Source organism: Poeciliopsis prolifica, unplaced genomic scaffold (genome assembly GCF_027474105.1).
Source record: "Poeciliopsis prolifica strain line A6 unplaced genomic scaffold, Auburn_PproV2 SCAFFOLD017, whole genome shotgun sequence".
NCBI lineage: Eukaryota > Metazoa > Chordata > Actinopteri > Cyprinodontiformes > Poeciliidae > Poeciliopsis > Poeciliopsis prolifica.
Genome location: NW_026562392.1, coordinates 11,155,574 through 11,170,905, shown reverse-complemented (window position 1 = coordinate 11,170,905; position 15,332 = coordinate 11,155,574). Strand labels below are relative to the sequence as shown.

Below are 15,332 nucleotides of genomic sequence, written 5' to 3'. Positions count from 1 at the left end.
TTTGTATTTTGTTACCGTGATGTAATAAAAGTCTCAACGAGATTTATGCCAAGACAACAATATTTTCCTCCTTAATAGATGGCCAAATAAATCTACAGTTTTTTCCATTTGTTGAAGTTAAACACTTTGTATCTCTGTGTTTTGGAATAGTTATGGTTCAATAACAAAGCTTAATGTGGCTGCATTACATTTAGGCACTATTTCTAGACAACTTAACTAATTGATTAATTTTTAAATGCTTTTTATCAGTTACCACTACTCTGAAAGTGCAAGATTAACATACATTTTTATGGTTTAAGTAGAGTTTTTCATTGAAGCCTTTTGAATGAAACAATAATACGGTACTTTATTCAAAGTATGTTTTAAATTGAATGCTAGTAATACCCAGTGAAGAACCTTATGATTGTATGTTAGAATATATGATCATCATTTCAATATATCAATATTTATAACAAGGTAGGTAAGTCTGGTCTTCTGAGAGAACTGTATTTGGTTAATAAAACATTAATTTGACATATTTACAGGAAGTTTGAAGGTCTGTATTTGGTCTCCATCTTCATCGTATTGGAAAGTTCCCAAATGAGTTTCCTCATCTTCTAAATTCTTTGCTCCCTGAGACAAAATTAGATAAAAATCCAGTTCATTATCTTGTTCTTTCAACATATGTGAAAGTTAGTCGGTGTATCAGAAAACATATCACATCCTGAGATAAACAGAAAATTCATTAGTGCAGACAGAAAGTTTGCATGGTTTAGAATGAGATCAAGCAATGTCATATGGAATCAATGCTATCACATTTTGAATGTATACTTAATATATACTATACATGGCTATATCTATATTACACTTTTGACACTCATTTTATTTGACTTACATATACAGAAAATTCTTTGGGAGCACTGGAGACAGAGGACGTTGGGGACACAGTCTTAGCAATGTGACCCAGGGACACATGTCTGATGGTGGCTGGGTGTGAAAGTGAGACGCCCAAACGTCCCTGGAAACCTGGAAAGGCCCAGCATTTTCCAGGTTGCAGACGATTTTTTCCCTGAAAACAGAGAACAAAATTTAAGTGGGGTACCAAGACTAAGAGAAAAGTAAATCATAAAGGCTAATAATATATCACCAAGAAACACCACTTTTATTTTTTTAATGATCTGATCATCATTCAAACCTTAATAACAATGCCTGGGCCAATAGGAGGTCTCTTGAACAATTTCCCAAACCTTCCAACTTCTTTATTGATGTCATAAGCCTCTGAGGTCATCTTGTGTAAAATATTTGCTCCTGTACACAAAACACAAAAACAGAAATAATGTGAGTTAGAAAATTTTAATACTGAAAATTTGAAATCTAGTTGATGATCTTATTTGTAATGGCTCGCCTTGAGACTCCAGAGCAAAGTTGGGCCACAGGTCTGCTTGTGGCAGAAGGTAGTCAACCTTCTGCTCCAAGAGCTCCAGGTTGGAGAGATGTCTTTGATCTTTGTGTCCAAAGATCGTAACCTGTGCACAACAAAAAAATTAACAGCTTGTTCTCATGTTTGATCATGATAATTAAATCAGTGTTAAGATTAGGAAGAGAAAGCCTACCATGTCTGTTAGAGTTGTGAGAGACAACTCTGAAGATCGTGAGTGGAAGGAAATAATACAGCAAATACATCCTGATGAACATGAGCAGAAGACAACAGTGAGAAAAATTTAAAAACACAGACTTTCTGTGACACTTCCAAATTGACTGTTTGTAGGAGATTATTTACCAAAAGTGACGAAGATGAGAAAGACAAAGACTGATATATCAAAACCACCCTGCAACAGAGTCATCATCATCTGTCTTTCTCTGTCAATCACATTGTCACCAGAATAATGTGACCTCTGTCTAAATGTGACTGCAGGGTGGTTTTCAGGACGACCTGTTAAGCGCCTCCTTATGGCCCTAGATGAAAAATATACAAGTGAGTTAAAATGTACACTGATCCGCAGATGACTGCATAAAACATATGACTTAATGAAAATTGCTGATTTGATCTACCTGATTGGCGTCTCCCTGTATGAAATAACAGGTTGTCCATCCATATCATAGTATCCGTTGTTTCTCAAACGTTCACTTCTTCTAAGCATGACTGTAAAAACCAAAGACATGCAAAAGTGGTACATTTTGGTGCAAAGCATGTCCAAAATGTACCAACACAACTCTACAGTAAAAGTCATTTTCCTCGTAAACACTGTAAATTTAAAGATGTAATATATCAAAAACTTCATTTAATGTTGATCAGAACATCATTTAGTTACCTATCAAATCAAATTAATCATTTCATGTGTGAAAATCACCAACCATCCATAAATTAAAGAAAAACATTATTTTGCATGTAGAACTCCTTAATATTTTTCTGCTGTTTCAATACTCAGTGAAGTTCGCGTAAATAAAAAAAAGGTACTAAAATCACAAATGAGACGTTTAATGTTTACATCAAAAAGTTACTCAAATTAAACAATTTGATGTTGAGCTAAAAAAAACTGATTACTAACAACTTGTCTTGCTCAACTTTTTTTCAACATTGCTGCACACTTCCTTCAAAAAACTGGCACAAAATGTCATTTTTTTCTTTGCTTCACTAATTTCTAAATAAATACTTACTCGAAAACTGAAGCTCAGTTCAATTTCTTGAATTTTTTGAAGTAATCTATCCGACGTCTAACTCTTCAAATGGATGAATTCCTGTAGGAACTCGGCTCTTATTGACAAAAGTTCCAAAAGCGCCTGATGACAAGTCAGCTTATGTGACATCAGAATGCTCCACAGAACCTGCCCACAATTCATTTCTGCCTCTTTTAAATTCATTTAAAGCATTTTAAAAATTAAGGTACGAAAAAAAAATTATCTTGTTAAATTAGTCAATCAAATCACTGCTCTAAACAAAATCAAGAAATGTTTACTTCTCTACTGCATTTACATGCAGTTATTGCACAGTTTTTTAGACATGTTTGATAAAAACATTTGTTATTACTGCAGAGCGCTTTCTCTACACCGACACACTGGATTGTACATTTCCTGTTATATATTTACAGTTCAATATGCACGTTATGTACATTTTGACAAAGTTGTGCTACTTAGTTGCACATTATCAAAAAGTTTCTGCTATTCTTGTTATTGTTAGTCCTGTTTTCATATGCACTTCAAAGTTTAGGAACTATTGTGTGAACTTATATCTAAATGCAGCTATAAAACTGAATAAATGTAACCCCAACTTTCTATATTTGTGTATGCATGATGGAGAAAGGGGAACTATTACATTGCTTATGGCAATGCAACAAAACCAGGGCTTTTTGGGAGGAGGTTAAGAAAATAAGAATTATTTAAAAAGATATTTCAATGATCCTGCTCAATTAAGAGAGAGACAGGACAAACAGCCATGCACAGGACAATCCATGACAAACACAGAAGTCCAGCAACAGTTCACCACTGGAGTTTAGATCAGCAGGGCCATTCCTCCCAACCACATCCCTCCATGTCTCACTGACATTGCCCCGTTGCAGACCCCAGTAGAACAAATGAATACCCCTGAGAGGCACACTCCAGTACCCCGTACCAAAAAGGGTGGGTAATCTGAACTGTTGTTTGGCCCATAAGGACAGACAACGGTCAGAACCCTGAACCTCATGCACTCCAGTGTGCATGAGGAGCACACTGGAGCCCCTGATGAGTGTGCACACATGCATGTGCATGAGGGGCACATGCATACTGGAGCATGATGAGTGTGCCACCCTTTCTGGAGTGCCTGCACGTTGGGGTAAACGCCAACGTGCAGGCACCAAGATGGGGACACATAACTGCATGATGGGCACACTGGAGCCCTCATGCACACTGGAGCATGAGTGTGCATGAGGTGCACACTCATGCACATGCATGCTCCGGCACATGCACACTGGAGGCATGAGTGCCTGTGTCTGTGTGTGTGGACCTTTTGTACTGAAGAATCTCAGAGTGTCTCCTGGGAACCAGAAGAACCGGGTTCAGGGTCCTCATTGTAAATAGGAGGACCCCGCATGCAGTCCAGTGTTCACGCGGGGCACACTCATGCACAGCATGCCCCTCATGCATGTTCATGAGGGGCACCTGCAGTCCTGTGTGCACAAGGGGCACACAGGAAGCACTTTTTCTTCCAGTGTGCATGAGGTGCCACAAGAGAGGGGAGGAAGTTGGGGAAACAATATTGGGAATGTAACCCAGGGATACATGAATGATGGCAGCTTTGTGGGACAGTGCGATGGCTAAAACATCCTGGGAAATCTACAAAGGCCCAGCAATGTCCTGGATTCAGAAGAGTTCTTCCCTAAAAACAAAACAAAGTTTTAGGTGGGGTACCAAGACTAAGAGAAAAGAAAATCATAAAGCCTAATGTTATATCTACAAGAAACACCACTTTTCCTAATATTTTTTTAATGATCTGATTATCATTCAGACCTTAAGGAGCAGAAAGAGAGAGAGAACAGTAAGCAAGAGCGAGAGAAGGGATAGCACAGGAGGAGCCGTTGTTTAAGAAGTTTCTAGAAGTGAGTAAAACTTGTCTTCAAGAGAAGTTATGCAAGCTACCAGTACATAGTCAAGTTTTGGCTAGAAACTGTCTAACTGTGTGTTAGTTTTCTTGGTTGTATATTCACTCTAAAGTTAGAGCAAAGCTGTTGCTACAAAGGACTTTTGTAAGCAGCTGTGACTGTTAGAGTAGCACTTAAAACGTTATAGAAGGTCGTTACCGGACTGGTTAACGAGGACCTTGACTCCAGATAGTCACTGTGAGTGCCCGTGTCGCTCAGAGTACCTCTGGCACCGAGGGAAAGGAGAGAGAGGGACGTCGATGTGGAGAGCACATGAAGGCCACAACTGCTTTTTCCTGAGCTACTGTTTTTGGATGGTTTAGAGGGCTCGCTGGACACTGGGTGAAGTATCGCTTGGATTCGTTGGAGAACAAGGTACTGAGTTGACAGTCAATATCTGGACTGTTGAGTCTGAGGGAATCCTGATTCCTGAGCATCTTAACAGGCCTGCAAAGTAGATAGTATTTGCTGCCATATTATCTTAGTTTACAATACTGGGTTATATAACTAGTGTTTACCCTGTATGAATTTACTGTTCTGTGGGAATAATGTTTATTTTTTCTGGTTTGTCTAAACCCTAAACCTGTCATTTCCTTATTTTATTATAATTTTTGCCTAATTAAAGGAAGGTTATTATAAACATTTTGCTTGGTCTGTAGTACAACTCACTATAGCAGAGTTCAGGGCTGATCGAACCAAAATACTATAGAGAAAATAAGAGAGTATACAGAAACATAGAATCCAAACCCCACTTATTTCCGGAAGCGTGTAAGTGAGGACTACATCTGTCCAGTTCATAAAACAGAGAAAAATAGACCCTAAAAGTTTTGTCACATCAGAAACTGTGTATTCCCTGAACTTCTGACTGTCTGCCAACATCTATCTCACGAGATACAATGAGGGGATTCAGCCCTTCTTCACAAAAAGGTTTAAAGTACACTTGGTTAGTAACATCTTTTTTTCTACATATCCACACCTGGATGAGTTATTCCTCAAATGTTGGACAATAAACCACACTTCAGGTATAGAACTGCTTGTTATACTCTGTCTGGATGAACTCAATGGCAGGTTTTTCCAGAAGATATACGAAATGAAAATGTCACAAAGTTTGAATGCAACTCAGCTGAATTACGTAAAAAATGACTTTTGACTCTAGAGGGACATTAGACGGATGAGGTTAAAGCAGGACCTGAGCAGTGCTTTTCCGTATTTCCAGGGTGACATTGTTGACAACTTATTTAGCTTCCCTGAATACTGTGAAGCTAGTAAGTTTAAAAGGCAGAGCACCAAATAAATAATTTTATACTCTTGCATTGTATTGCTATAGATCAATAAACTTCAATATCATAGTTGTGTTTTATCAAACACATCTGTGTGCAAAACTCTTTCCACAATTCCTCAAACTTACTTATTGTCTTACTGTTTTACCACCTCTTCTGCTTTTGTGTCTTCAGTGTGGTTTTGGTACTGAAGAACACATTTAACATGTCTTCCCGTTCTTGGTGCTTTCTTGTACTGATGTGATTCAAAACATGTATTCTGTGAACAATTACATCCTACTTGGAGGATCTCTGACATTTCTTCTTGTATTTTGCAATTGTTGTCCAACAATTGGTCTGATTTGGCTATGAAAAATTTTTGCTAATGGCAATTATTAACAAAGTTAGTAATTTATATTAAAATTACATAGTCAGGGTACAACCTGATTATTAATAAACAATAGCCACATAGTCCCCATTATGGAAAGAGGCAATGAAAATGGCTTGGTGTTAAAATAAAAATAAATAAATTCATGTTTCAGAACAGCAAAACTACACATGTATGTAACAGTGATTCCCAACTCTGATATCCAGCATCACTGCAATGCATGTTTTAGATGAGTCTCCATTCCTGCAGACCTGATTGGGAGTTAATTCAAATTCCTGGTATTTGGTTTCCAACCCCAAATTCCTGGTTTCCAACCAGAAATTTGGGGTTGGAAACCAGGAAGCAACTGATTTAAAAATTTTATCCATATGCAAGAGTTTAATAACAACAACAACAAAATATCAGTCTTCCAATTAAAATTCTTTAATCATCATTAAGTGAACAAGCTACTAAAAGTAAAACCTGGAAAATAAAGAAATATAAATAGAATCAATCAAAAGATGCAAATAAAAACTATATTATTTAAAATGAACTTTAAATCCATAACATCACAGAGCTTCCTTTCCTGGAACTGTTCCTTCTCCTGGAACCAATAATAGGTTGATGCAAATGCATTTATGAATGACAGTTCTTCTACTCTTTGTTCCTTGTTGTATTGTCCTGGATTACCTACTTTATTATCAAGTAAAAGCCTCTAGAATACAGCAACTCTTAAAATCTGTTGTAATTAGACAAATATCATAACAAATCAAGTGAATATCAACTTAACACAAAAGTACTCTAACGGAACTGAAAGGTTTTTCTAAAATAACCCTTCCGGTAGACTGCAAGAGGAACTATATGACAGCTTATATTGAATTAATATAACCAAATAAAAAGAAAACCTTTGAAGGTTTTTCAGAGAACAGGAACAGAAACTAATGAGATGTGAAGACAGGAAACTAACTCACTGTGATGCTGCACTGTATGCAGACAAATGGATACACTGTGCTCTTGAGTGTTAAATATACTACAAAACAACTTCAGTGTTCACAGTCATTACAAACATACATACATATATATGTGTAAGTAAATAAAAACACGTCTGTTTCAGCACAACTATTGGGCAGGTATTAGTTCTCAAAATTATTCTCAAACATAAACAAAATCTATTTTTTTTCCCCATATCAATATTTATTCATCTTATTTCTCAGATCTTTACTGAGTGAATAAGTTTGAATAAAAACCACAGGCTTCAGCCCAAACTGGTTCTCCACCTCCAGCTTATTAGTTAAAGTGGAGTTCTGTGCCTGTTACTGGGCAGACACAGTCCAGATCTGGTAAGTCAAGATTCCCTGTCATCAGTGAATAAAAACTTGACCTGTACTAAATCTGTCTTCAGATAATTTTTTGTCCCAGTTATTACATTTCAACTTATGTGTCTCATTCGGTGAAATATTATTGAAAAGGAAATCAGTCAGGCCTGCTTCTTGTATTTTACACCAAGTCATGCATAACTATCTGTGACATAGCAATTGGAATAGCTTTCACAAAGGTGCAAAAAAAAAACACACAAGAAATTTGTTGTAGTTTTATCATCATGTCAATAATCAAGATCATCTTCTAGAGCATATTCACTAAGTTTTAATCTCCAACAACAGCTTGGAGCATAAGTCACACATGAAGTGAACTGTCAGAACGTTTATTTTTACTTTGTTGTCTCACTTCCTTTTTTCTAGTTTAGAGCCACAGAGAAAAAATGTTGGTCCTCTCTTAAACACCACAGCTGAAAAAAACATTTCTCACCAAAACTGTGTTATAAACTCATTGGCTGCTTTCTTCCACAAAGGCAGGGTTAATGTTTTCTCCATGTTTTGGGTGGAAATTCCCTCTGTCTTGAAAATCCAGATCAACACAAAGGCTATTGTGAGGGATGGGAATATTTTTGGGAGCTAAGCTTTGCTTCCTTCTCGCGCTCCAAAGACCCTCCTCATTTCTGGTGAAGAAGTCTTGCAGCTTGATAGTGTCCTCCTTTCGGCGTCCCCAGGACAGTCTCTTGGGAGACGTAGCAGCGAAGCCAGTGGATGTCGAGTTACCCATTAGAAAAGCTGAGAGCTTCACTATCCAAGGAGCAAATCTATCCAGCAAAACACAAAGTGTGGGAATTATTGTAAAAATTAATTACACATGTCAGAGAAACATGATTGTACATTTTCTTACCTTTACGGAGAAAATTACAACAGGTTGCTTTATTTCTGCTGATCTGGCTGCTGAAGTCTGGCTGCAATGCAAAAGACAAACTCCTCCATTTTAAAGTCCTGAAGTCATGACCTCATCAGACTTTAATTGTCTAATTAATCACATCACTAAGAGATGGGATTACAGATAACAGCTGTAACTGCAAAAGTCAATCAGTGTTGATTAACGGCTCTCTTCCTCAGCTCTTTCTGTTTACCATATTGTAAATAAACTTCATTCGTAGTTGATCAAACATTTTGATAGAAGCCATTACATTTCAGTTGATTTATCATCCCTAATGGATATGATAGTTTAGGTCAGATCACTTCTAATCATACAAAGAAAATTTGCTAAGTAATTATGAAGTAATTATGAAGTAACCCTCTGGAGTATTAAAGTGTGTGAACAACTTTAGATGACGTGACATGGTTCAGCATATATTTTCCAAATGTCAGGAATAAAATGTGATATCAAGGTAGCATGTGGAATCACATGTTAAAACTCTGAAATTTATTGTGCAAGATGGAAAAATGTATGCTTACTATCTAAAGAAGACATACTGCATTAAGCTGATGATTCTATGTGCAACTTGGAAACAAGTCTTTTCTTTTAAACATTCATTATTCTTATAAAACCAGACAGACCAGTGATGAATCATTGTCTTTGATGTTGTTCTACATAAAGATGATATCGAAGAAAAGTTGTTCATTTTTTAGTATTTATAAACCGTAGCTTTATTCTGAAGAAATGCATGATTTTGATCTTTTGACACTAAAATTCATCTTGTTATTGAATTTTGGTTTCCTTGAGAGTTGTGGAAACCAACTCTCAAGGGATATTCTGCTAACGTCTGATTATTACAGCAAGTGTTGCCTGAATCGCTGCCATTCTCTATTTCCTGTATCAAATGTAGCTCTTTCAAAACATGAAGCTGTCTGAGCAGCAGATGTCTCTAGAGTTTAATTCAAGTCTCCCAAAGCAATTTTTATCAGTGTTCTTCAGTATAAAAACAAAAGCATTTCACACCGATGCTGATTTTTCTCCTGGCCTTGCCTGACTTCTTAAGAATACACTGTAAAAAATATATTCATTAAACAAAATAGAGAGAAGAAAACAAAGACATGCCCTATAATGTACTGCTGAAAGCGACCAAGAACAAATGTAATGACTCAGTCAATGGTGGATTTTTACACAAACCAACTTCCTTAATTTTCACACAGTTTTACAATCACAGACATTTTAGCTAATTTTCTTTAAATCTCATTGTCTTTGAGAAATATATTTATTTTGTGGAGCCGAATGCATTTTCGTTACGGCAAGGCATTTGTATTTTATTTTTTTTGCCAGATCACTTTTCTTTTTGGCTTAATCTGTTGATTAAATGTTGGAAGAAACATTTTTGTCTTTTCTGTAGCTCTGTTTAGACCAGCCATTGTGATGGAGCAAACTGCAGTGATCTCTATACTGCCAGATTTCCTGGTGGGTAAAACCAATTGTAACTTCAAACATGGGAAAAATAAAAAACACACATTTTAGCATTTTCTTTTCTGGTTAGTGTCAGAGATTCTATGTTTTAAAATATATCAGAGATTTGCATTCAGATAAGTAGTGCAGCTGAGACCACTCCCTGTCCGCTGCATCATTAACTCTGGCTTCACTGCCTCTACACACACTCTGACATTCTCACACACTGTGAAAGTGACTGTGACGGCTGCCAAACTGCAGAAACCAAACCAAAGAATCATTATTCAGAAGTGTTTTCAGAAAACCGCTCAGCCAAGACAGAGACGCCAAAAGGTAAGATTTTGTTAATTGTAATAGTTGCACCAAACTTAGCTTATGCATATTTTCCTAATAATATAAGGACTTAGAAAAAAAAAATCAGATTAGCAGTGATAAATAAATTGAAAGTAGTGATTAGATTTAATACTTTTTTTAAATTTACATTAGGATATTTTTTTAAAGACTTTTTTCTAAATACTTGATTCAATTTAAAAATATATCCCCATTAAAAAGGTTAAATGATTAAAAATTATAGAACTATTTGATATTACTGTAAAATGAAGTATGGGCAAGGAAAAATGCAAATTTTGTTGCATCTTAAAAGTAGATGCAACAAAAGCAACATGTGTAATTACATATTTAATATCTATGAATGTTTGAACGTATAAGCCATGTTTAAAAAAAGCTTGACAACCTCATTGTTCAGTTTTAAATGAAGATTTTAACCTTAATTCTATTTGTTTTTCATTTGTTTTTTGAACTCTACACAAATTTTCAGATTTAGCATTCTGCATAGTCTTCTTGTTCTAAATTTGCTTTATTTTTTGCGTCATTATGATGGTTTACCCAAGCCCCCACCTAACCTCACTTCCCTCATTCAGTTTCAAACATTTTCCCTCTTGCTTACGTGTTTCCACACTTATGATTGTAAAATCACCACATTAAATTAATCCCAGAGTTTGGTTTTCCTAATTTATGTTTAGTCTCAGATTCCATTTTTTATTTGTGTTATTCTTTTAGATTTGATTTTTAACAGTGCCATTGCATAAGACGGTTTGGTCTGGAGGAAAATTAAATATCAACTCTCCTGTGTAGTTATTTAATACACTATAATCAATCTGCTGGTGCAGATGCAGTGCTCATTTCTGATTAACTTTCATATCTGGTGGACTTTGAGTGTTGAGCCATTTCACACCTTTGATTTCATACCTTTGTATTTTAGGAAAAATGTAAAATAAATCTCCTCAGTAAACTTTTAATTCTTGGGATTAATACTGATAGAATATTTTGTTTCTGTTTGTTTTTTCCTCCTGTAAAAACTCCTACAGATTTGAACAATCAAGCCAACAGTGTTTTGCAGCACAATGGATCACAAAGAGAAAGCTCATGATGTTTTGGTTTTGGCTGGTAAGTGATTTGTAAATTACTTCATCCATTTTCTTTTCCTCCAATGATAATTTCTAACTTTTTGTTTTGGTTCTAATTAATCAGTCATTTGCAGCTCTGGGCTTGGAGAAGTGTGGACGGCCGATGTTGTAAAGTCCATTGATGCTCTAATTGGCTCCTGTGTCGTGCTGCCCTGTACATTCAGTTATCCTGGGTCTCCCCTGCCTGCCTCCAGACTCAGGGCCATCTGGCATCGTAAGGACAACACAACGAGATTTTCTACTATGAAGACAGCACAAAGGTCATGGACAGCTTTAAGGGCCGAACCAAGTTGTTGGGAGCCCTGGGTCAGAAGAACTGCACCTTAGAATAGATGAAGTTAAAGATCATGACAACGGCCCTTTCTGCTTCCGCATTGAACTTGTACGAAGACACCAACCAAGAAACTAAAGAAAAGTTCTCCTTTGTAGAATGTGCTGAAGTCATAATGCTCCGTATGTACACACTCCATATTCTGTATTTCAATGCTGCTTGCATGTTTAACCCACTTTTATATTAACTGCTACCTGAATTTGTTCTTCACAGATAACAAACCTCAACTCAAACTGAGTCCAATGAAGATGGCCACTCAAGGCAAACCCTACATCCTCACCTGCTCTGTTCACCACACCTGCCCCTCGCATCCCCCTGAGATTAAATGGAGTCGAGAAAGTAAGGATGATGAAATCACCAAAAAGCATGAACACCTTCATTCAGGGATCTGGGGAGGCAGATTCCATCCTGTCCTTCGTTCCTGAGGAAAAGGACGACGAAACAGAGCTCACCTGCACAGCAACATTTCATGGGGGAATAACATCCGAGGCAAAGTTTACACTTCATGTAAAACGTGAGACAAACTTTGGTTTGCTTTTTTATTCATTTTAAAAGAACAGCCATTTTAAATCCTGCCTATTTGTTGCTATTTGCAATAAAAAAGAAATGGTTTACTTTTTGTTTGCAGGCAGAGAAAACTACAACCACATCATCATTCCTACTGTTGCAGTCGCTGCTACTGCTGTGGTCTTTGGACTCTTCTGTATTTTCATGGTGAAGAAATACAAGTGAGTAGCAAAGTACCAAACTAATTTTCACTAATAGTGAACAATAAAACCTGGCATTTGCTTGCAGCTGTCTAATATTTGTACAATGTTTGGTCTTTTAAAGGAAACGTATTCAAGAGCTTCAAAGTCAAGATGGCAGGTGTGGAAAAAGACAGTTTGCTCACAGTCACACCTACATTTAACTACATTATTATAATACGTTTTACTTTTCTAACATTAGCATGTGGAACAGGATGTCTAGACTGTCTCGCAGGTGAGGAATGGTCGCTTCGCAATCGATGCCTGCGCCTGTTAGCCAGTTAAAACTGATTAATCTCATCTTAGTAACATTGTAGTGATTTAATATAACATTTAATTTGTGACATTTTCAGGCTTCGTCCTGGCGCCGCAGGACCAACTCATCTTGATCAAAGGCAAGAGATTCTTTTTTTTTTTACTTTTCTCAATGCAGCACTGAATTCAAGAGAACAGTTCATATTTTCTGCTGCAGTTTCAAATGGACCTGCAAATTGCTGAGTTGGGAGTTTTTTTCTTAAATGTCAAAGATTAATTCCTTTTTTGACTTTTGACAAAATGCTTCCTAAAACATTTGCATGCTTTCTGTTCCTTCTTTATTATTCCCAGAAGATCTATTTGGAGCAGATTTTCAAGGTAACTGGAACTTTTTGTGTAAAAACCTTGCATATAAGACAAGCTCTTGTGTTTTTTTTTTTTTTTATTACACAAAACATATTTCATTTGTCTTCAACAGGAGACCCCAAAGGAATGAACATGTTCAAAGGTGAATATTTAGCTGAAAGAAACTACAAGTTGTGAAGTTTTCTTGGTGTGTGTTATAATTGTAAAAACTGTTTTTTGAATCATCAGTCCCAATAATGCTTCCTCCTGTGGTGGACAGAAAACTGACAAACCTCGCTTCCCGTCACCAAAGAGGTAACTACTTCAATTAGATTTATTAAATTTTTCATATGAAAAGTTTCTAATTGTTATTTCTGCTGCTTTGGTGGGACCATAAAGCCAACAAAAATCCCACAATTACAAACAGGTATGATTAAGTTTTATTGTTTGTTTTTTTTTACGGTTATTTAAAATTCATTCCACTTTTCATAAACACCCTTATCATTCTTATTCTTCATAGGACCTGGATGACAACGATGACTACATGAACACTGCAGACTTGAACATTTATGGAAACGTGTAAAAATGTAAAAACTGATGATCAAAGTAAAAAGCCAGAGTAATTATTAGCATCCTTTGTTTCCACAAACAGGTTGTGTTCTTTTTGCTGATCTGATTTATTGGTGAGTTAAGGCACATGCTTTACATATATTCAGATTTAAGGCTTTATAATACCACTTATGCTAACATGCGCTACGTTTACTGCACCCACTGTGGCATCCCTACCAACAAAAATGAAAGGGTGTGTGTGCTAATAGTAATTATTTGTATAAATCACAAATTTTGTTGGCCCAACAAGCCAAAGACAATCTGTCATATCATCATATAACATGAACTCCTTGCTTTATGTTCCCCATCTTGTACTTTGAGCAATTTCATGCATATTGTATTGAAGAAAAATGTGTATTACACATTCTGCATTTTGTATTGCACAGCTGATATGTCTTTTGATAAGCAATATGTAACTGAAAGTGACATGTGAAACATGCACATTATTCCACGTTGTAATATGTTTTATAATTATGGTGCATGTTTTGAAATAAATGCATTTGAGAAAATTATTGCCTCTTTATTAAATGTTTATTTTCCAAAGAATTTTTTTAAAGTTCAAAACAATGAAATACCTAGTCAATATTAATTACAAATAACTATTATGAAGTAAAAAAAGGAAAAAAATACTCTGTAAGAGTTAATATTAAGATCTAACACTGAATTAGTAAGTGTTAAATGATTAACTCCAGCAGATTTGATATTTGACACTTAATTGGAGTTGAGGTACCAACTCTCCAAAAAGAGTCAAATGAACACTTTCTGGTGTGGACCCATACAGACACTTTAAAAGTGTTGAAGTCAAAGCTGACAGAGTTAATTTGGGCCTGCTGGATTTGCTGTGTACACCAGATTACTGCAAAAACCTATAGAATTAAGAATTACTTAAAAAGAACCAGACTGAGGCTAAAAGATCCAAAAACAACACATTTAAAGAACAGATGAGGAGCAAAGCGAATGACAGATTATCAGGCTGAAATATCTTACAAAACCATGCCTGAGACCTGAGGTGGTGTTAAAACCTCCCCAGGTAGGCAGCAGGCCAAAGGCTCCCCAATAACACAATCACCATGTGGAACAGGATGTCTAGAGTCTGTCTCAGACGCAAAAAAAAAAAAAAAAAAATAGACACTGTGCTATCAGTTTTTTTCCCTCTGCTACACAATCAAAAATAATTATTTTTATCTCAGTGACATTAGAGTTGTGATTCAGTAATTATTTTTATTTCTTTACGTCTCTAAATGCAGAACTGAAAATAATTCTGTGTTTTCCCCTGTGGATTTCCAATAGACTTGCAGAGTGTTATTTTGGCAGTGAAAGACATTCTTTTTTATGACTTTAGGCTGTTTCTCCAAAACAATTTGCGTAGTTTCTGTTCTTCTTTAACCTTCCCAGAAGGTCTAGTTGGAGCCAACTCTTGGCACTGTTTATGGCTTTGCAATAACATTATTTAGAAGCCAAAATTTTTTATTTATTTATTTTACATTCTACATAAATTACTTCAGGGCAGCACAGTGGCGCAGTTGGTAGCCCTGTTGCCTTGCAGCAAGAAGGTCCTGGGTCCGATTCCCGGCCCGGGGTCTTTCTGCATGTTCCGTGTGTGCATGGGTTCCCTCCGGGTTCTCCGGCTTCCTCCCACAGTCCAAAAACATGACTG

The 15,332-nt window shown here is 36.3% G+C and overlaps 1 protein-coding gene and 1 pseudogene across 1 annotated transcript; one reads left to right on the top strand and one right to left on the bottom strand.

The window, feature by feature from the left end:
• Positions 1-856: 856 nt before the first annotated feature.
• Positions 857-3,935, bottom strand: LOC129367709 (SUN domain-containing protein 2-like). The gene is made up of 7 exons (XM_055042340.1): positions 3,560-3,935; positions 2,032-2,122; positions 1,760-1,935; positions 1,593-1,663; positions 1,385-1,505; positions 1,175-1,287; positions 857-1,048 (listed from the first exon to the last, which is right to left on the bottom strand). The coding sequence occupies exons 1-7, from the start codon at positions 3,933-3,935 to the stop codon at positions 857-859; spliced, it is 1,140 nt and encodes a 379-aa protein (XP_054898315.1).
• Positions 3,936-11,351: 7,416 nt separating this feature from the next.
• LOC129367707 (myelin-associated glycoprotein-like) lies at positions 11,352-14,165 on the top strand (annotated as a pseudogene).
• The last annotated feature ends 1,167 nt before the right edge of the window (positions 14,166-15,332 follow it).